The 21238-nt window shown below is 49.0% G+C and overlaps 1 protein-coding gene across 1 annotated transcript in view; it reads left to right on the top strand.

The window, feature by feature from the left end:
* Positions 1 to 15964, top strand: part of TSPAN12 (tetraspanin 12) — an 86122-nt gene extending 70158 nt beyond the window's left edge. The window contains exon 8 of the mRNA XM_049093858.1: positions 15202 to 15964. Within this exon, the coding sequence (XP_048949815.1) occupies positions 15202 to 15234 (33 nt within the window). The 3' untranslated portion in view covers positions 15235 to 15964. The remainder of the gene's footprint in view (positions 1 to 15201) is intronic.
* The last annotated feature ends 5274 nt before the right edge of the window (positions 15965 to 21238 follow it).

The raw sequence follows: 21238 nt of genomic DNA, 5'->3' as shown, positions 1-21238 counted from the left end.
GCTCTTCTCATAGTACCAATGAGGGAAGTTTCATCAAAAAGAAAAGGTACCTATGCATCAGAGATCTTAAGAAACATACCCCAAATTACACAGCAAGTAAGTGTGATTTTAACAAGGTTTGTCTAAATTCAAAGTCCATGCTCTTAACTACTTTATAAGAAAGCTGCTATATTAACAGATTTCCTAAACTATTCTTAATTTCTTTGTCATGACATGTTATTTTAATATATTGCTGAATTTCTCTAATCAGTTATTTCTTTAGTAATCTTTTTGGTATATATTCAAAAGTTATATTAATTTATTTTGTGTGTGAACTCATTTATCTTTGATAGATATTGTATTGAGGACAGGCTAGAGTCTTACAAATATATTTATTTTCAATTTCATTTTAGTCTAAGAACTTAGAAGGTCTTGTCTTTAATTCCATGAGAAAAAAATTGTCAATCTATGTGTTTATTATCAACAGTAAAAATGCAAAATAGGGTTTCTACTTCCAGCCAAGTTGAAATAATGGAGTTGGAATGTATCCTTCTGCTTGAAATATGCAATAACAGCAAAGTGTTTGAAACAATGATTTTTTTTTTTAAGACACCGGATATTAGGCAATAAAGACAGTGGTCTTCAAGAGGCTGATAACAAATGAAGTGAGCCCTGTGGGTTCCCCAGCTTATTTCCTTGAGAGAGCTACCAGAATGTGGTGAACGGACACAATCTAAGTAGAGCCTGGATTCCATATTTAGAAGAGATGAAGCTCAGAAAACGGAGTGTTGAGTTTGAAATGGAGAAGAGAAATGCATAAAGAGATCAACAGATATATAAGGTATCCTCTTTGAGTGTTCAGAAAAGTTCTGAGTAACCCACTCAAAAGAATTAGAGCAAACGATATCTAGTACCCACAACAGGCTGGAAATAGTGCTGTTCTCACCAGCCAGACTAGAAACCCCATAATTTATAGGGCAGTGGGTGGAGTACAGAAAGTCCCATCTCAGTAGTGAGAGATAATTAGCCATAGAATAAATATGGCTCTACAGGCATCCAAGCAAATCATTAAAGCAAGACCCTAGATTATCCTACTCTTTTTGTGTAATATAAATGCATCCAGAACAAAGCTCAAGAATATTTAATGCAAGACAAAGTAACCAGCCCTCAACAAGGGAAAATTTGCAGTGTCTAACATCCAATCAAAGATTACCAGTCATGCTGAAAAGCAAGAAAATATGAAAAATTTTCAGAGTGAAAAAATACATCGCTTGGAATAGATCCAGAACTGGCACAGATACATTAGCAAAGATTATCTTTGTAATTATAGTGGTATTCCACATTAAAAAAAAATTAAGTGGGGACAGGAAAGATATTTTTAAAACAATGAAATCAAACTTTTAGGGATAAAAACTACAAAGCATGACATGAAGAATACGCTGCATGGAATAAACAGCAAATAAGCCATTGAGGAAGAAAAGATTAACGAGTCTCGAGACACAGCAACATGAATTCTACAAAAGAAACCTGAGACAGAAAAATAAATTAGAACCAGTGGAGAAAGCATCACTGAGCTGTGACAAATCAAGTGGACTAATACACAGGTAATTAGGGTTCTCAAGCGATAGGAGCAAAAGAAAGATTTGAAGAAATCACATTAGAAAATTTTCCAACCTTGAATGTAAAAGGTCCAGGAATATAATAGGGCCTCAACCACAAACACATGAAGAAAACTACACCATGGCACAGTATAATCACTTTGCTCAAAACCAGTGATATGTAGGAAATCTTTAAAGCAGTCAGAGGAATAAATAAATAAATAAATAAATAAATAAATAAATAAATAAAGCAGTCAGAGGAGAAAAGTCATATTGTACAGAGGAACAAGCATCAAGATAACAACCAATGTCCTGGAAAAAGCGATGCATGTACTACCTGCACAGAAAGGGAAAAAAAGTGTCAAATTTGAATTTTCTATCCAGTGAAAATATCTTCCAATGAAGGTAATACAAAGATTGTTCAAACACACAAAAGCTGAAAAGCATTCATCACCAGCAGATTATATGACAAGAAATGTTAAAGGATAATGGAGGGCCTACCACTTGGGTAAATATATACTACTTTTTTCCTCATTATACAAAGTAAGAGAATGAAATAAAAAACACCCAGTCTGTCTTTATTTGTAGACCATATTATTGTCTATGCAGAAAATGCAATAGAATTTACAAAAGCACTACTAGGACTAGTGATTTTTAGTAAAAATGAAAAATACAAAGTCAAAAGCAAAAGATAAATTGTTTTCTATACACTAGCAACTGACAATCAGAAATTGAAATTAAACAGCACAATTTACAGCTACATTAAAAATACTAAATACCTGGGCTCTCTGGGTGGCTCAGTCAGTTAAGCATCTGCCTTCAGCTTAGGTCATGATCTTGGGGTCCTGGGATCGAGCCCCACATTGGACTCCCTGCTCAGCAGGGTCCTGCTTCTCCCTTTTCCTCCACCTGCCACTCTGCCTACTTGTGTTCTCGCTCTCTGTCAAATAAAAAAATAAAATCTTAAAAAAAAATACTAAATACCTAGGAATGTATCTTGGAAAAAAAAGATATGTAAGACGTGTACATTGAAAATCATGAAATATGACTGAGAGAAATTAAAGAATACTTACTAAGAAATGAAGATTATAGCATGTTCATGGATCAAAATGCTTAATATGAAGATGATGATTTACCCCAAATCGGTCTTTGGGTTCCAATTCCAATCAAAATCCCAGCAGGTGTTTTTTTAGAAAATGGCAGGCTAATTCCAAAATTCATATGAAAATGTCAAAGACCGAAAGTATATTTAAGAAGTTGAAAAGTAAGCACAAAGTTGGAGCGCTAATACTACTGGATTTCAAGATCGTGTGTTACTGATGTCAAGATAGACAAATAAGGAACAAAACACGAGAGAGTCCAGGAAAAAAAAAAAAACCTTACATATATGGACAACTGACTCACAAAGAAGACGTGCAGATGAAGAATAAGCACATGAAAGAAATGTTAAATCCCAACATTCATCAGAAAAGTGTTAGATAAGACCACAATGTGTCATTTACTATAAAGGCTAAAGTTGAAAAGTCTGACAATACTAGGTGTTGATGGGGACGTGGAGGAACTGGAACTCGCATACGCTGCAGGTGCAAACGTCAAATGGCTCAATCACTTCAGAAATCAGTTCGACAGTTCCTTAAATTCCTAAACGTACACCTAACCTCTGATTCCCTGTTCCTCTCCTAGGTATCTTATTTACTAAGGAGAGAGCAAAGCTCTTTGTACATATTTCTGTACAGAGTCTTATGCACCAATGTTTATGGCAGCTTCGTTAGCAATAGCCCCAAGCTGGCAACACGGCAAATGTCCACGAACAAGTGAACAGGCAAATTGCATTATACCCATATCGTGGAATATTACTCAACAAGGAAAAAAAAAGAATGGCTTATTGACGCCTGCAACAACATGGGTAAGTCTCAAAATAATCATGCCTAGAGAAAGCAGCTTATCAACAAAAGGAATGACCTACTGATACGTACAGCAACATGGGTGGAAAGCAAAGTAGTTATGTCGAGCGAGAAAAGCCAAACAATAAATAATGCATATTGCGTGATTCCATTTATGTAAAACTCTAGAAGATTCAAATGAATCGATAGTGACGAAAGCAGATCAGTGGTTGCGTCAAGAAGGAAAGGGGGGCAGGAAATGTGAAAACGATCGTGGGGATGACAGGTAATTGAAGGTCTGTCTCGAACTCTGACCCCGGCGCCGCTCAGGTAGGTCCCTCCTTGCCTGTTTGGACCATGGTCACGTCTTGCCTTGCTTCTACTCGACCTGGGTGTTCTCAGCCCTGGCTCGAGCTCTGCTGATCTCGGTTCTTCATTAACCATTTGAGCAATTTCCTAACCTCACGGTCTAGTGGTTAATACTTTGTTCATTAGGACTTGACTAAAGTTCTTCTGTTTGGTGTAAGGAAATCTCACCCCAACAGAGCCGAGCGCATCGAACGCTGAGCCTGCTCTTACAACTGACCTGTTAAAACAAAACAAAACAAAACAAAACAAAACAAAACAAAACAACAAAAACTGACCTGTTAGAGCCTTGCAAGGACCCCACGAGCCGGGCAACCGGACGCAACACCTCTTTCAGTTCATTACTCCAGCCCACGGCATCTCCACTGTGCTTCTGGGACGTTTTTTTTTTTTTTCTCTTCTTCCTAAAAGAAGATTTTAACAAAATAGGCCTAGAAATAATGACCTTTGATTGATCTAGTAAGAAAGATGGCAGGCATCTGTTCCTACCGGAGCAGGAGAAAGTCCTCTTTGTTTTATAATTCATTGCTCAAATGCTTGTCAAAAGGGCAGGATCCTGAAGCTCGACCAGTGAAGGAGGAGGGGAAAAAGAGTTGTATTTTCCAGAATTAAAAACTAAGCTTTGGACGATTACCTTTTATATATTATGGACCAAGCATGTGGGATTTTAACTGCCCTTGTGTTGCTAAGTTCTTCACACATGCATAGCTTAAAAATCTATTTCTCTCTGGAAAGCTGTGCTGCAGCAAAATGGGAGAAGAAATTTGCTGTGATGAAGGTCTGACGTGCGATCACGGTGCTTAAGTTTCCATATGAATCAGTCTGACACTCAGCTTTCTAATTCCCTCCTATTTTTCTGAGTTTTCCTTGGAATTCATCTTGTTTTGTCTTGCCAAGTTTGAGACCAATTCAATTCAATTTAGTAAGATTCACTGAACATCTACTGTGGAATAGGTTGGGCTGGACACCAGGAAAATCAGAAAAAAAAAACAAAAAACCCACAAAAATCCCAACTAGAATCCCTACTTCAGGAAACTCACAATGTAATTGGAGAGATGAGACAAACGGACGGGGAGCACTTAGCCAGCGCCTGGTGCAACCTCTGCCAGCCACAGGTACTCATCGGGGTGGCAAGTGCCTCGACACTGACACTCTGGTCCTCACAAGTGCCTGGCGCAGGCTGAGGATCTCAGAGAAGCAAGATGTCAAAGCAGGCTGAGGGTTTGGCCCATCCTGGGAACACTGTGGGGCAGATTTTTAATGAGAAAAAAACACGAAGCATATTTCCGGTGAGGGTCCTTGTAAAGAAGGTGAAGGGATGGGCCTTGGCGGGGTGCGCCCACCGCAGGAAGGAGCCCCTGGGCCTGCAGAAGCAGGGTGGGGGCAGGTAGGGGAAGGCCTCGCAGGAATCTGGGACCTGATGCGGAGGCCATGAGAGCCCCCTGTGGGTCTGCACCAGCAGGGTCCTGGCCCCCCCCACACCATGGGTCTGCACCAGCAGGCCCTGCACCACCCCACCGTGGATCTGTACCAGCAGGGCCCTAGCACCCCCCCTCCGTGGGTCTGCACCAGCAGGGCCCTGCCCCCCACCGTGGGTCTGCACCAGCAGGGCCCTGGCCCCCACCCCTTGAGTCTGCACCAGCAGGGCCCTAGGCCCTCCACCCCCACCCCTTGAGTCTGCAGCAGCAGGGCCCTGCCACCCCCACGGGGTCTGCAGCAGCAGGGCCCTAAACCCCCACACCCTGTGGGTCTGCACCAGCAGAGCCCTAGTCCCCCCTCCCCATGGGGTCTGCACCAGTAGTGCCCTGGCCCCACCCCGTGAGTCTGCACCAGCAGGGCCCTGCCCCCTGCCCCCATGGGGTCTGCAGCAGCAGTAGGGCCCTACTCCTGAAGTCTACATTGGCACCAGGTGGAGAAGGGCTTGAGGCACAGGGGAGGAAGGTGGCGAGGGCAGGCCGGGCGACAGCAGCAGGCGCTGTGGGGCAGCACGTGGGTGAGGGGCACCCGGGAGGCAGGGGCAGCTCAGGCGCGTGCACAGGGCGGGAAGGCTGAGCCCCCGGTTTCCTAGGCAGATTGGCAGAAGCGCGGTGCCAGGGGCCAAAGAGGCGCCTGCAGAGCAGAGATGCTGTAAGGAAGCTGTGGCTCTGGATCCGAGGGCGCGCGTGTCACGGCCCAGAGGGGACACTGCGGGGATCTGAAGGACAAGCTCCGACCCGGGGTAGAGGTCGGAGGCCGGCGGTGTCCCGCGTCCCCGCAGCGCTTCTGGAGTCCCTGTGGGAGCTGCCCCGTGGGCCCGGCGGGAGCCTTCGTGTGCTGCCGCAGCCCGGGCCCGCGACCCCGTGTGTCAGCGTGCACACCCACCGCTTGGCTCGCGCGGCCCGGCGCAGAGTGGTTGTGCGTTGCACGACAGGGCCCGATGAGTGCGTGCAGCTTCGGTGGTGCGCGTGTCAGAGGCAGGGCCGGGGAGCTGACGGGCCGGGAACGGCCAGAGGAGTCGGGGGACAGCGAGCACGCCCTGTAGGAGAAGTGATTTAGGGGGAAGTTGGGGTGTCACTTTCCTTCTCTTTATGGGGTAAAGGGATGAGCCCGGAGTGTGAGAGCTCAGGCTGAGGACAAGGTGTCACGCATGGCCACCGTACCCCATACGTGTCACCCCCGGGGCGGCCAGCATCGCCTGGGGGCCGGGACAGCGAGACGGTCCAGGCCCTGCCGGGGGGACCCTGCAGGGGCACAGGCTCCAAGGCAGCCGGCTGATGCAGGGGACAGGGAGGCACGCGGCCCGGGTGGCCTGGCCAACCGGCCAGAGGAAAAGCACCTGCCAGTCCCAGGGGGTGGCCGGGGACCCTCCCGTGACCACATGCGCTGAGGTGACACCACTGAGTGGCTTCTACGATAGGCTGCTTAGTTGCACGAGATCACCTGTCCCTGGCGCAGACCCAGCAGGTGAACCAGCCAGGACAAGTGACAAGACACCCACCCCGTATCTGAAACTGGGGGATTTCTCTATTTTCGAAGGGAGGGCCATCACAGCCAACTTCCTTTGACCCCTCCCGCCGTGTTGTCCTCAGTCTAGAGGCCAAAGAGCTGACATGGGGACACGGCCCGTTGTGGGGGGACCCAGTTGCCCCCAGAAGCTGTGGCCGAGACCCAAGTGAGCGGCAGGCCCGCCTGGGCCACCGCAACGGCCCCACGTGGCCAGCCCTGCTTCCCGCGGCGGGCCTGCGGCCTCCGGGCACCCTGGAGCGCAGCTCAGCGACCTCCCGGGCCCCCGCTCTGACTCCTGAACCCGCGTGAGCTCCTGCCTGGCCCCCCAATCCCCACAACGTCCGAGGGCAACTGCCCAGCACGTGGCCGTGCCGGTCAGCGTGAGCTTCTGGCAGGAGCATCGTCCCGGGGTGCTGGTCCTCCTCACCTAAAGGGCGCCTGTCTACAACCCGGCTCAAGCATGGGTGCTGGGTGACACGTCGGGACCCCAGAGTCAACTAAAGTCAAGACTGGTCACGAGAATTAAAGACGACGATCGTTATTTCTTGGTGCGCCAACTCTGCGCACACACTTCCCAGAGGGCCTTGGTGACCGTTGGCTCGGGCACAGATCGCAGGGCCGAAAGCCTTGCTCGCGGCCCTCGTGCTGCTGCTGCCCGTGCGGCGTCGCTCAGGGTCACCGTGGCCTTGAAGCCCCCGGGCCTCCCAGGGTGTAGGTCCCTTCGTTACCTGCGTAGGCTCAGTGCCTGGGTCACCGTAGTGTTTTCCGGGAACTTCCTTAAGACGGAGTTATCGGCCGGGTGAGGGGTCGCACCTGGTAAAAGCATTCCTAATTCCTGTCCCCACCTTACAACCCCTTCGTCTATGATAAACCGAAGACTTTCTGGGATCTGGAATCTCCGCTCCACTTAGCGAGCGTGCGCACATATATAGACTAATCACCAGAACATGAATGGACAAGGTAACGTACAAACCTAAGGCTGTCGGCTTTGTGCACGGAGGGGCCGGAAGGGGGTTAGAACCTGGACAGCTTCGCCTGCCATCTTAACTCTTGTTTTCTTAAAAATAATAGAAATATCTGAAACAAACAAGTCAAAATATTCACGTTTGTTGGGTCTCGGTGGTGAGAATGTAGCATTTGTTTATTTTTCCTACTTTTTAGCATCCTCAAAATATTTCGTAATAAAGATTTTAGCATCTCAAACAATGGAGATGAAGCCAACGGTGGTGAGCAAGTATGTTTTGTAGTACAGATCGCATTGCAGAACATTTGCTAAAGTTCAGAAAAGTGATTCTTACAATAAAGCCTCTTTAGAAGAATTGACTACAAAAAATTAGCTTCTGGGGCACCCAGAAGCAACAGAAGTTTGTCAGTGGTTGAGTGTCCACCTTGGGCTCAGGACGTGATCCTGGGGTCCTGGGATCGAGTCCCACATTGGTCTCCCTGCATGGAGCCTGCTTCTCTCTCTGTCTGTGTCTCTGCCTCTCTTTCTCTCTGTGTCTCTCATGAATAAATAAATAAAATCTTTAAAAAAGATTAACTTCTAAGAAGATAGAAACAAAAATAGATGAAACTTATGTCCTAACTTGAAATTTTTTTTTTTTTGAAGAGATGCCAATTCTGCATTTTTCTTTGACTAGTTAGGTAGATCCATCCATCATTATGGTGGTTTTATTCATTTATTCCTGGAGACCAGCAGTTTCCCCTATGAATGCCCTTCTCCTTTATGTTAAACGTTAGGAAAGGAGAAAAGGAGAAAGTGAAGAAAAAGAAGAAGAAGAAGAAGAAGAAGAAGAAGAAGGAGGAGAAAGAAAGAAGAAGAAGAAGAAGAAGGAGGCGGAGGAGAGGAGAGAGTGAGGAGGAGGAGGAGAAGAGAAGAGCAGAAGAGAAGAGGACCGGCACCACGGAGCTGAGGAAGAGGAGGAGAAGGAGGGGGAGGAGGAAGAAGAAGAGAGAAGAAGAAGCAAGAAGAAAGAAAGAAGAAGAAGAAGAAGAAGAAGAAGAAGAAGAAGAGAAGAAGAAGAAGAAGAAGAGAAGAGAAGAAGAAGAAGAAGGAGGAGGAGGAGGAGGCGGAGGAGGAGGAGGAGGAGGAGGAGGAGAAGAAGGAGAAGAAGAAAAAGAAAGAAGAAGAAGGAGGAGGGAGAGGAGGAGAAGGAGGGGGAGGAGGAGGAGAAGGAGGAGGAGGAGGAAGAGGAGGAAGAGGAAGAGGAGAAGAAGGAGAAGAAGAAAGAGGAAGGAGGAGGAGGAGGGGGAGGAGGAGTAGAAGGAGGGGGAGGAGGAGGAGGAGGAGAAGAAGAAGAAGAAGAAGAAGAAGAAGAAGAAGAAGAAGAAGAAGAAGAAGAAGGAGAGGAGGAGGAGGAGGAGAAGAAGAAGAAAGAAGAAGGAGGAGAAGGAGGAAGAGGAGGAGAAGGAGGGGAGGAGGAGGAGAAGGAGGAGGAGAAGGAGGAGAAGAAGAAGAAGAAGAAGAAGAAGAAGGAGGAGGAGGAGGAGGAGGAGGAGGAGGAGGAGGAGAAGAAAGAAGGAGGAGGAGGAGGAGCAGTGAAGTCCGGTGCACACTCCTCTTAATACCCAGCCAGGAGCCCGGATGTTCTGAGCACCCACGTTTCACCTGTAGGGACTCGTGGAAGTGCGGGTCTGCTGACGGTGGGCCCGGGTCACCTGCCGCCGGCCGCCGTGAGCAGCTCGGTTCTCTTCAAGGGTCTCAACGCAGGGACAGAGCGAAGAGCCCGAGGCCCAGGGGGTCAGCCACGCTCACTTGGAATCTATTCCCTGAGATGTCCCGGGTCTTTAATGCGCGTAAAAGGCTCCCGCCAAGAATGATGGAAGAGGGCAAGGAACAGGTCCTAAGGCTGCCCGGGAGGAGGGCCGAGCTCCACAGGGCACGCCCACCCGCAGGCGGGAGCACGCAGGGTCCCCGCGAGCCCGGGACCTCTCTCCAGCTGTTCCGGGAACCCCCACGAGTGGGGAGTGGACAGGGCTGGCCTGCGGTCAACCTCAAGCCTCGGCGTTAAAGGGGCGCCCTTGCACGAGTGTCACTGCCCCGACCATCCCGTGAGGCGGCAGCAGTTCCTTTCAGAGACGCAGACGGTGAGGCTCGAGGCCCGGGTCAGGGGCGCCTGGTGCCTTGTCCGTGGGCACCTGCCTTCTGCTCGGTCCCCGGGCCAGGCCCCCCGGGCCCCTGCTCACAGGGACTCTGCGTCTCCCTCGCCACCTCCCCACCCCGCCCCGCTCGTGCTCTTTCTCTCAAATAAATTAAAACCAAACCAAAAGGCCTGGCTACACCTCCGCGGCCCTGCCGACAGGTGCAGGTGCAGGTGCAGGTGCAGGGCGAGGCCGAGCTGCGCCTTCCTGCACGCCCCGGCCACTCGTCACCACCCCCCGCCCCGGACCCTCTGTGTGTCCTGGGCTCGGCCTTGCAACGGTGGGGCGCCGAGGAGGCTCCAAAGTGATTCTTTGGGGGGCACTTTGCAAAATCCACGGCACGTTGACACTGACCCCCAGAGACCACGGTTCATCCCCGGGAGCCCGACGGAGTTGGCGGTTCTTTGGCCAAAACGGCCGAATTCGGACGACGTTCCCCACCCGAGGGTTCGTGCCACACGCGCTCGCTCCTTGGTGCAGAAGTGAGGACACCGGTTCTGGTCTCTCCAAACACACGAGCAGGTTGGGTTTTTTTTTTTTTTTCCTTAGAGATAAAATGAGAAAACATCAGAGGGGAAACTTAATAGACACGGTTCCACAGCACTTGTCGCCACCGGGCCAGGGATTGGTCGCCCGCTGCTGCGGCACCTGTGACCCCAAAGCTCGGCGCCTCCAAACACCTCGGATTCTCTCCCGGGTCCCGACGGCAGCTGGGGGCCCGGCGCCCCTGGGCTCAGCCTTCGGCCGAGTTCTCCCTCCTTCCTGCCCCTCCTCTCGGCCCAGGTGGCGGGGGCCCGGGTCCCCAGGGAGGGCGCTTCGTGTGCACACCCACCCACCAGGTACCCCTGGGGGCTGCTTCTCCGTGTGCACGCTCACCCCCCAGGTCCCCGCAGACGCTGTTCTCCGTGTGCACACTCACCCGCCAGGTCTCCACGGACACTGCTTCTTCATGTGCACACTCACCTGCCCCCGTTCCCGTGGACGCTGCTTCTCCGTGTGCACGCTCACCCGCCAGGTCCCTGTAGATGCTGCTTCTCCGTGTGCACACCCGCCTGCTGACGTCCCATGCTGTCGAGCTTTGTGCACCCTCTTTATCTTTGCACCTCTTATACTTGTGTGAGGCCTTGACCCTCCCCACTACCTAGGGTTCTTAGTCGCCACCCCTGTGCACCCCGCCTCCCCTGGGCACCTGCCTCCCCTTGGCACCCCTCCTCTCCTGGGCACCTCGCTCCTCCTGGGCACCCTGCCTCCCTTGGGCACCTGCCTTCCCTGGGATCCTGCCTTCCCTGGGCACCCCTCCTCTCCTGGGCACCTTGCTCCTCCTGGGCACCCTGCCTCCTCTGGGCACCCCGCCTCCCCTGGGCACCCCACTCCTTTGGAGCACCCCCGCCTCCACTGGCACCCTGCCTCTCCTGGGCACCCTGCTCCTCCTGGGCACCTCGCTCCTCCTGGGCACGCTGCCTCCCCTGGGTACCCTGCTCCTCCTGGGCACCCTGCCTCCCCTGGGCACCCTGCCACTTCTGGGTACCCCATTCCTCCTCCTGGGCACTGTACCGCTGCTCTTGGGCACCCCACTGCTCCTCCTGGGCACCTCGCTGCCCCTGGGCACCCCATGGAGGTCACATGCACTGAAATGTTCGCTGGCCGGGGGAGCTGGAGCCCCCACTTCTCTCCCGCCTCCCTTTCTCAGGAAGTCTCCCTGTCTAAGCTCCTCCGTGGCTTCCGTGTTGTCCCCCAGCAGGTCCTGCCGGCACTTCCTTTGTCACCTTTCCTGCACCTCCCGGACTTTCTTGGTCCCGCTGTTCCTGCTCCAGTGCAGCTCCCCGACGTCCTCGCCGGCCCACTCCACTCGCCCCTTAATGGTTTGTTGTGTGGGGTGTGTCTGCTCTCAGTTCTTTGGTCCTGGTAAGTGTTCTCCGCTGAACACCGGGGAGGGGGGCAGTTGGAGCAAAATCAGTTCCTGTTACTCCTCCGTTTAAACCTCTTTGTTTCTATTTGCTTTTTTTTTTCCTGAGCATTTTTATTTTATTTTAAATTTATTTTTTATTGGTGTTCAATTTGCCAACATACAGAATAACACCCAGTGCTCATCCTGTCAAGTTCCCCCCTCAGTGCCCGTCACCCAGTTGCCCGCACCCCCCCATCCCCTTCCTCTACCCCTAGTTCGTTTCCCAGAGTTAGGAGTCTTTATGTTCTGTCTCCCTTTCTGATATTTCCCACTCATTTTCCCTCCTTTCCCCTTTATTCCCTTTCACTGTTATTTATATTCCCCAAATGAATGAGACCATATAATGTTTGTCCTTCTCCGGTTGACTCACTTCACTCAGCATCATACCCTCCAGGTCCATCCACCTCGAAGCAAATGGTCGGTATTTGTCGTTTCTAATGGCTGAGGAATATTCCATTGTGTACATAAACCACAGCTTCTTTATCCATTCATCTGTCTGAGGACACCGAGGCTCCTTCCACAGTTTGGCTATTGTGGCCATTGCTGCTAGAAACATCGGGGTGCAGGTGTCCCGGCGTTTCACTGCATCTGTATCTTTGGGGTAAATCCCCAGCAGTGCAATTGCTGGGTCGTAGGGCAGGTCTATTTTTTACTCTTTGAGGAACCTCCACACAGTTTTCCAGAGTGGCTGCACCAGGTCACATTCCCACCAACAGTGCAGGAGGCTTCTCCTTTCTCCGCATCCTCTCCAACATTTGTGGTTTCCTGCCTTGTTAATTTTCCCCATTCTCACTAGTGTAAGATGGTATCTCAACGTAGTTTTGATTTGTATTTCCCTGATGGCAAGTGATGCAGAGCATTTTTTCTTGTGCTTATTGGCCATGTCCATGTCTTCTTCTGTGAGATTTCTGTTCATGTCTTTTGCCCATTTCATGATTGGATTGTTTGTTTCTTTGGTGTTGAGTTTAATAAGTTTTTCATAGATCTTGGAAACTAGCCCTTTATCTGATACGTCATTTGCAAATATCCTCTCCCATTCTGTAGGTTGTCTTTGAGTTTTGTTGACTGTATCCTTTGCTGTGCAGAAGCTTCTTATCTTGATGAAGTCCCAATAGTTCATTTTTGCTTTTGTTTCTTTTGCCTTCGTGGATGTATCTTGCAAGAAGTTACTGTGGCCGAGTTCAAAAAGGGTGTTGCCTGTGTTCTCCTCTAGGATTTTGATGGACTCTTGGATCTCACATTTAGATCTTTCAAACTGGCAAAGAAGAAGTCAAACTCTCCCTCTTCGCCGATGACATGATACTCTACATAGAAAACCCAAAAGCCTCCACCCCAAGATTGCTAGAACTCATACAGCAATTTGGCAGCGTGGCAGGATACAAAATCAATGCCCAGAAGTCAGTGGCATTTCTAGACACTAACAATGAGACTGAAGAAAGAGAAATTAAGGAGTCAATCCCATTTACAATTGCACCCAACAGCATAAGATACCTAGGAATAAACCTAACCAAAGAGGTAAAGGATCTATACCCTAAAAACTACAGAACACTCTGAAAGAAATTGAGGAAGACACAAAGAGGTGGAAAAATATTCCATGCTCATGGATTGGCAGAATTAACATTGTGAAACTGTCAATGTTACCCAGGGCAATGTACACGTTTAATCCAATCCCTATCAAAATAGCATGGACTTTCTTCAGAGAGTTGGAACAAATCATCTTAAGATTTGTGTGGAAGCAGAAAAGACCCCGAATAGCCAGGGGAATATTGAAAAAGAAAACCATATCTGGGGGCATCACAATGCCAGATTTCAGGTTGTACTACAAAGCTGTGGTCATCAAGACAGTGTGGTACTGGCACAAAAGCAGACGCATAGATCAGTGGAACAGAATAGAGAACCCAGAAGTGGACCCTGAACTCTATGGTCAACTAATATTCGATAAAGGAGGAAAGACTATCCACTGGAAGAAAGACAGTCTCTTCAATAAATGGTGCTGGGAACATTGGACAGCCACGTGCAGAAGAATGAATCTATTTGCTTTCTATTCCCCGAGAATAATGGACCCCAACTCTTTGCTCTGACTTGGAATTGTCTGTGCCCACGGGCCAGCCACACCGATCACGTGCTCTCACACCTACCATCTACACCATTGGGGCGGGGAGGGCTAACTGGAATTTAAATCTTATTTCAATTGTCACTAAAAAATTTGAACGTTTAGTTTGAGTAGTAATGATGGGAAACAATTGAACAGAACACCCGGGGTCAGAAGTATCACTATAGAAGTGACAGAGACTCGCCATTTGTGCACGTTCTATAGAAAAAGTCCCCCCGCCCCCGACAACAAAACATAATGAGGAGGATTGGGATCACTAAGTGGGCACACCAGTGCGTCAGGAGCTCTAAGTTAGTGAATGCCAAGCTGAAAGAGATGGCCTATGAGTGCTATTAATAAAGATCTATTCCCTGGAAAGAAAATGCCTGCTACTTAATACATACCATGTGCACAGGTGCATCTGCGTTGTGTGTGTGCACAGGTGTATCTGCACTGTGTGCGTGTGGATGTGCACGCTGCGTGGGCTAGTCTGATGTACATGTGTCTCATCGTGTTACTGTGAGCCTGAGTCTACGCACACGCATGTCTGCAGGCGGGGGCTTGGCTACCTGCTGTGGTAGGTTTCTACACGAGCAGGTGGGTCTCTGCACAAGCATATGGGTCTCTGCACAGGCAGGTGGGTCTCTGCATAAGCAGGTAGGTGTCTGCACGGGCAAGTGGGTCTCTGCACAAGCAGGCGGGTCTCTGCACAGGCAGGTAGGTGTCTGCACAAGCAGATGGGTCTCTGCATAGGCAGGCAGGTCTCTGCACAGGCAGGTAAGTATCTGCATAGGCAGGTAGGTGTCTGCACAGCAGGTGGGTGTCTGCACAAGCAGGGCCACCGTGATTGAGAAGCAGATGGGGCCAAACAGCTTCCCTGAGCCGGAGGTCCCTGGAGCTTTGGCATCCTTGGCTTCCAAGCTTAAGCTTGGTCCCTTAAGCTTCCAGGCTTTGGCATCGATTTCTGGGGTTCAATGCCAATTTTGCAACTCATTTGCCGGGTGACCCTGTGTACATTGTGCCACATTTCACAGGCCTCTGCTTCTTTATAAACCAGAGAAGCCACGTATAGAGCCCACAGGGTTTTTCCGGTGATAAATGAAGTAATACACTTAAAGCACTCAAAAACTGCATCTGGCCTGTAGTCAGCATTTAATAAATATTTACTAATTCTTCTTCATTTTGTTATTTTTCTCCCACTCCTCTCAGACGATTCACGGGCACGTGGAGCAGAGCTCCTGACCATCTTGGCAGATGACACTGTCCTCGGCTCACCTTCCCGAATCAGAAGTTGACTGCGTTCCTAGGATCTGCTCATGCCACGCTCAGTGACCCCGGCCTCCTAGGCCTCAGCTCCAGCCCGCTCCCTAAGTCACCCCTCCTCCCAGGCCCCTAACGCCGCCCTCCCCATCCGGCCATCCCTCGTCACTCCCTTGAGTCACCCAGAGGGTTTGCTCATAAGGCTCCGGGCTTCCTTTCCTGCCTTTTCTCCGTCGCATCCTCCCGCATCAAGCAACTGCGGTGATCTCTAAAAAGCACGCTCTGCCCAGAAGTCTTCGTGGGCTCGGGCTGGAGCGAGGACGTGGGGTCGCCCCATTTGTGCCCATCGCGCCCCCATGCCTGCCTGTGGGGCTTAAAAGGCCCACGAGAGCTCCTCTAGCTTGTGGACGGAGGCGCAGCGTCTAGGGAGGTTGGTCTCCCCCTTGGGTAATGCCCCCTCTCCCTTGGCCCCCAGAGGTGCCCCTTCCTCGCACAGACCTTTTCTGAACTTGGGTCTGTCCCGGGACCTGCGCGTGACCCCTTCAGGAGCACCCCCCGTTCCCACAGGGCCCTTGTGCCTGGTGTGCCAGCTGGGTCCTGGCTAGCCTCACGCTCCACTTTTCAAAGAGATCCAAAAGCTATGACGACAGCGGTCGGATTTGTCACTTCAGTGATGAAAACGCAGTAAGAGAAATATAAGCCAGTCACTCGATGTTCCTCAACGTCTCGCCTGTAAGTGAAGTGCAGGGCGGTGGGCCGCGCTCAGATGGGGTCCGAGTGCATATTAGTGTCGACAAACGGGATGTTGGAGGCGGAAATGCACAGACATGTGGGGTGTAGATGTGCACGAGCATGTGGGGTGTGGATGTGCATGGGTGCGTGGGGTGTGGACATGCACAGGCGCGTGGGGTATATATGCGCACAGGTGTGTGGGGTGTAGATATGCACGAGCATGTGGGGGTGGGTGTACATGAGCATGTGGGGTGTGGATGTGCACGGGCACGTCTCCCCCTCGCCCTCCGTGCGTCCTCACCTGGCGCTGAGCCGCGAGCTGTGAAGGGCAGACGGAGCTGCTTGGTCCGGGGGAGCCACGAGGCCCCACCTGGTGCCGGGCGCCCCCGGTCTGCGCGGTCTGCAGTAGCGGCCTTGACCTGGGGGTCACGGGCTCGCAGCACCTGGGCAGCCGCACCTCGCCGGGGTGGAGCCGGGGCCTGGGACCGGACTGGCCTCCCCTGGACGGTGCGGTGCCCACGGAGGGCGCAGGGTCCCCTGAGGGCGGAGGGTCCCCAAGCGCAGGGAGGGGCCTGGGTGGCCGGCAAGGCGGGGTCGGTCCCTAGCAGCCCAGGGCACCCCCAGAACTCCAGGTTCCCCCCGCTGCCCTTTTACCTTCAGGCAATAAAACCAGATGGTTTTCCACGTTTCCACTAACAGATACAATCACCTCCCAATTTAAAGGAGATTTGGAGAAGAAATGGAGCACATTTTCCGGAAGGCCATCCACCACTTTAGGTACAAGAGACCCCAGGGCACGACCCCCCATGGTCCGCAGGTTCCTGGGCCCTGCCCATCCCTGTGCCATCAGGCACCTCCGGGCGCTCACACCCCAACTTCAAAGCGAAGCTGATGCTGTTCAGTAATCCCGAGAATACTATTTTTGATCCACCTTTTCAGGAAGATTCATTTAAAAGCCTAGACATAGCTACATGATGATTTTCTACCATCCACAGAGGAAAACAACAACAATGCGCCCAAGATACAATGATTACTGGCAAGAAAGAATGCTTTCCAAAATTTCCTTAAAATACTATTATTTCATCCGGTAGGGAAAGAAACGAATTGTACATTGTGCCTGTTCCAGCGCGAGTGTGGGCCCTGCCCTCTCACACCTCTGTCCTGACTTTTATCTGAGACATAAAAGAGATTTCATAACAGAACCACTACATAAATTACACGGCGATCTATGATTAAACATAGAAATGCACACGCAAGACATTTCTTCAGAACTTCTCTTTTTACAGTCACCTCTTACATGCTGTACATATGTCTATCAGGAAAGATGCCCCAGATGCTTACATGCAGCTGTTTGGCTCTTTTCTCCCGCAGGAGCCCGTTGGGCGGCTCTGCTCCTATATACGGGTTGGGCATCAGACCTAGTCTCTGATACGAGGAAGGGCAACCCAGGCCGTTACAAATCAACAATCATAATTTTAAGGTTCATTTGTCTTTAAATCTTGCCTAGAGTCAGGAATTATTACGGAAATATATTTAATTGGAATCAGAGATACTCAGACACGTACACTAGGGGCATTTATATTCTCACTTTTTTTTTTATATATATTCTCACTTTTTAACGGACTTTGAGTTTATTGCAATTATTCTAGCATTCAGTCTAAATGTACGTTCAGATACTTATTATAATTTGAGGCTACAGGTGATGAGGGAAGTCACGTGGATTAATTTCAGATAGGCCTACAAAATTCCTAATCTACGTCTAATAGAAAATAAATGCGGACTAATCAAACTGCCCTCTCACAATGTTGACCAGGGAAGGGAACACTCGGTGAGCAGCCAAGGAAGCAGACGTGGTGTCTGACGTACCTGGTCTTTTCAAACTCTGCATCTTCCAAACAGCATGTGGTTTCAAATTCCTCTAGTCACAAATGGCTCCTTATCTTTTAGCCTCTCGTTAGTGGGTCCCCCCACCCTTGGATAGATAAAGCTTTTCATTTTAGATACTACTGGAGCCATCTCATAGTATATCTAGGTGTCTCCTTTTCCAAAATATAGTCTGGCTTTTTTTTTTTTTTTTTTTTTTTTTTTTAGAGGGAGAAGCAGGCTCCATGCACCGGGAGCCCGATGTGGGATTCGATCCCGGGTCTCCAGGATCGCGCCCTGGGCCAAAGGCAGGCGCTAAACCGCTGCGCCACCCAGGGATCCCTAGTCTGGCTTTTTAATATTAGGGTTTACCTGCTGCATATTCCTACTTTGGAAAAAAAAACAAACAAGCAGATGTGAGAATTTCGACCCTTCATTATCATCTTCAGTAGGATTTGACAGTGATAAGCCTTCGTAATATTAAATTTTCTATACATTTCTTTTTAATCATAGTTCCAAACTAAGTTTCCACGGAAAAGGAGTTTTGGACACAATGTTAATACTTATGATGACTAACACATTCACCTGTTGAGAAGTAGGAAAGGAAAGATGGAGGTGGAAGGTAAGGAGATATTATTAATAGCCCGGTGTTATTTTGGAGCATAAAACAAGCAAACGATGAAGCCCAAAGAAGAAGTTTTATGACAAGTAGTTATATCCCAAGTACCATTTTAAAAGGTACATTAAATTTTCTACAGTTCTATATAAATCAAATGTCGGTGTTTACACCTTTATTGAAGCTCTCTATTTTATTAGGAGCAAATAAAAAAAAATATCAAGGACCTAGAGAAAATTTTTGGAATTCTTTGAGAGAATGTGGAACTCCAAGGATATTTTAACTTGTCTCATATTAATTTGGGATACTGACTCGTGCAGTTATTTTGCCTACCCAAGTCTCTCTGCACCTTAGTTTGCACATGGCATTAAATGTCAATAGGCACCCCACTGCCACCCCCTGGAAGTTTTGCAAGAATCTGAGGAAGACGCAGAAATAATGAAGGATGGGAACTGCAGTTATTGACATTAATTCCAGAATATCTCTGTTCCATTACGAGCACTACAGCCCTGAGCAGCAACCATGAAAATATTCACAGGCTTTGTTCAAAAAGGGGAGCAAGCAGGAGATAATGGATGTTCTGCTGTTTTTGAAAAATATTTATTTATTTATTAGAGAGAGAGAGAGAGAAAGAGCACAAGTGGGAGGGGCAGAGGCCGAGGGAGAGGGAATCTCAAGCAGACGCTGTGCTGAGCGCAGAGCCTGATGTGGGGCTCGGTCTCATGACCCCAAGATCACGACCTGAGCCGAAACCAAGTCAGACGCTTAGCCTACCGTGCCACCCAGGTGCCCCGATAATGGATGTTCTGGCACATAATTCACTCTGTTATGGGAAAGTCGTCTACCCAAGGTCCAGTACTATGCCAACTTGATCAAAGTCAAGAGGGTCGAACGTAGAATCAGAGCCCAAGGATGACGCTTGAGCACCCGGCAGCCCTGTCAACACCCTCCGTCTTTGCTCTGGGGTTTCTCCGTGTCTCTCTCCACATCGTTGGTACCCACCTTTCAATACCCTTGGCCGGCCAGCCCCATCCCTTGGAAAGGACGCAGACCACGTGGGCCTGCACTTCTGGTGAGTGCTGCTGACTACGCACTCACCCTTCTTTCTACACTTACTGCTCTGCCGTCTGAGAATCTTTCAGATATTTCAATGCGATCAATCAGATGACTAGCTTTGACGTGGAGCGACAGGATTCACAGCAGGCTCATGTATACTCTTTCTGCAAAACTATTTTAGCGGCTTCCTTTCTATCCCCTGAAACCATGGTGGGAAGGACAGAGTGGAAACTTGGGGAAGCCTAGTTTTTTACCACATTCAAAATGTAAATGTCAAGTTTCTGCTTCCTTCCCTGTTTTATCTTGCCTTGTCTTGTTACCTGATCTTTTTCCAAGCAGGGAGGTAGGGATTCATCTGCCCTTCCTTTACACCCCCAGAGAGAAGACCCTGGCCTACGGAAAAAGGACTTTAATCATATGATGCGAGGGTTTTAGAAAGTCCTTTTAAGAATACCACCTCGATGTAGCCTCTGTTGAAAACACGTTTCAGGAGATTGAAGTAGAAAAATGACTGTTAATGTGGCAGAAAGAAAAATACTTGTAGTGTAAGATTATGAATAACAGTGTACAGCAGAGAGAAGGCCAAGCTATTTTCCAGCATGTAACTCCTTGAGGAGGATTTGGTTTGGATGTTTGAGCTCCGTCTCTCCGACACCTATCACAGTGTCTGGCCCATTCAATGCACTCAAGAATTTGAATTATATGTAGAATGGACAGTAGTTACCTAGTGGATTTCCGTGTAAAAAAGAGGGAAAGAGGGGATCCCTGGGTGGCTCAGCGGTTTGGCGCCTGCCTTTGGCCCAGGGTGTGATCCTGGAGTCCCGGGATCGAGTCCCACATCGGGCTCCCGGCATGGAGCCTGTTTCTCCCTCTGCCTGTGTCTCTGTCTCTCTCTCTCTCTCTCTATGTCTATCATAAATAAATAAATAAATAAATAAATAAATAAATAAATAAATAAAATATTAAAAAAAACCAAAACAAATAAAAGTTTAAAAAAAGAGGGAAAGATGATTAGGGAAAGGGAGAGAATGATCTAGTAAAGGAGTGATTAGTTTGAAGAGAAAGCTGGGAAAAGGTAAAGTGGACAGTAAAGAACAGAGAATTAGAAAGTATGGATGTAATATCATTCCCACTAAAAGCTTTTTGTAATAAATATATTTTATAATCGTCTTAAGCAAATGCGCTGTTGAAAAGTAATAATTTCTGAAAAGTAAAATACCTGACTCTTTCAAGAATGTTTTACTGCCCCAAACACGACCAGGTGACGTACAGCCAACGTAAGCTCTTCTTTTCTCAGGAAATGCAGTGTGTCTATGCAGGCGTGTTGAAAATGCTGATGAAATCTACGCAGTGCAGAGCAATAACCATTTTTGTACCTGTGAGTTAATAAAACAAACACCTAATAGCACTCCGGGGAAGAGGAGATGCCTTTCTTATGAAACTCTGAGGAGTCATGTATTTGATATCAAGAATCCTTTCTATTCTGTTGAGTAATGGTGCCAGCAGCCGGTGATAGAACTCCCTGGAGGCTATTTCCAAGCCAATGGTGTCACTCGGCTGAAGGAATAGGGAGATGTGTTAGACCTTTTTAACACAGGATGGGTATCTCAATAAATCAAGGACTCTAAAGGAAAAGAATTAACAAGGAAAAAAAAAAAGGAGACTGTTCACCAAGAAGAACACTAGTGATCGCTCTTTGAAATCTCTCTTGGAACTAAA

Source organism: Canis lupus, chromosome 14, assembly GCF_003254725.2.
Source record: "Canis lupus dingo isolate Sandy chromosome 14, ASM325472v2, whole genome shotgun sequence".
NCBI classification, from domain to species: Eukaryota; Metazoa; Chordata; class Mammalia; order Carnivora; family Canidae; genus Canis; species Canis lupus.
Note: the sequence above shows the minus strand (reverse complement) of the source record. Positions and strands in the feature narration are given on the sequence as shown.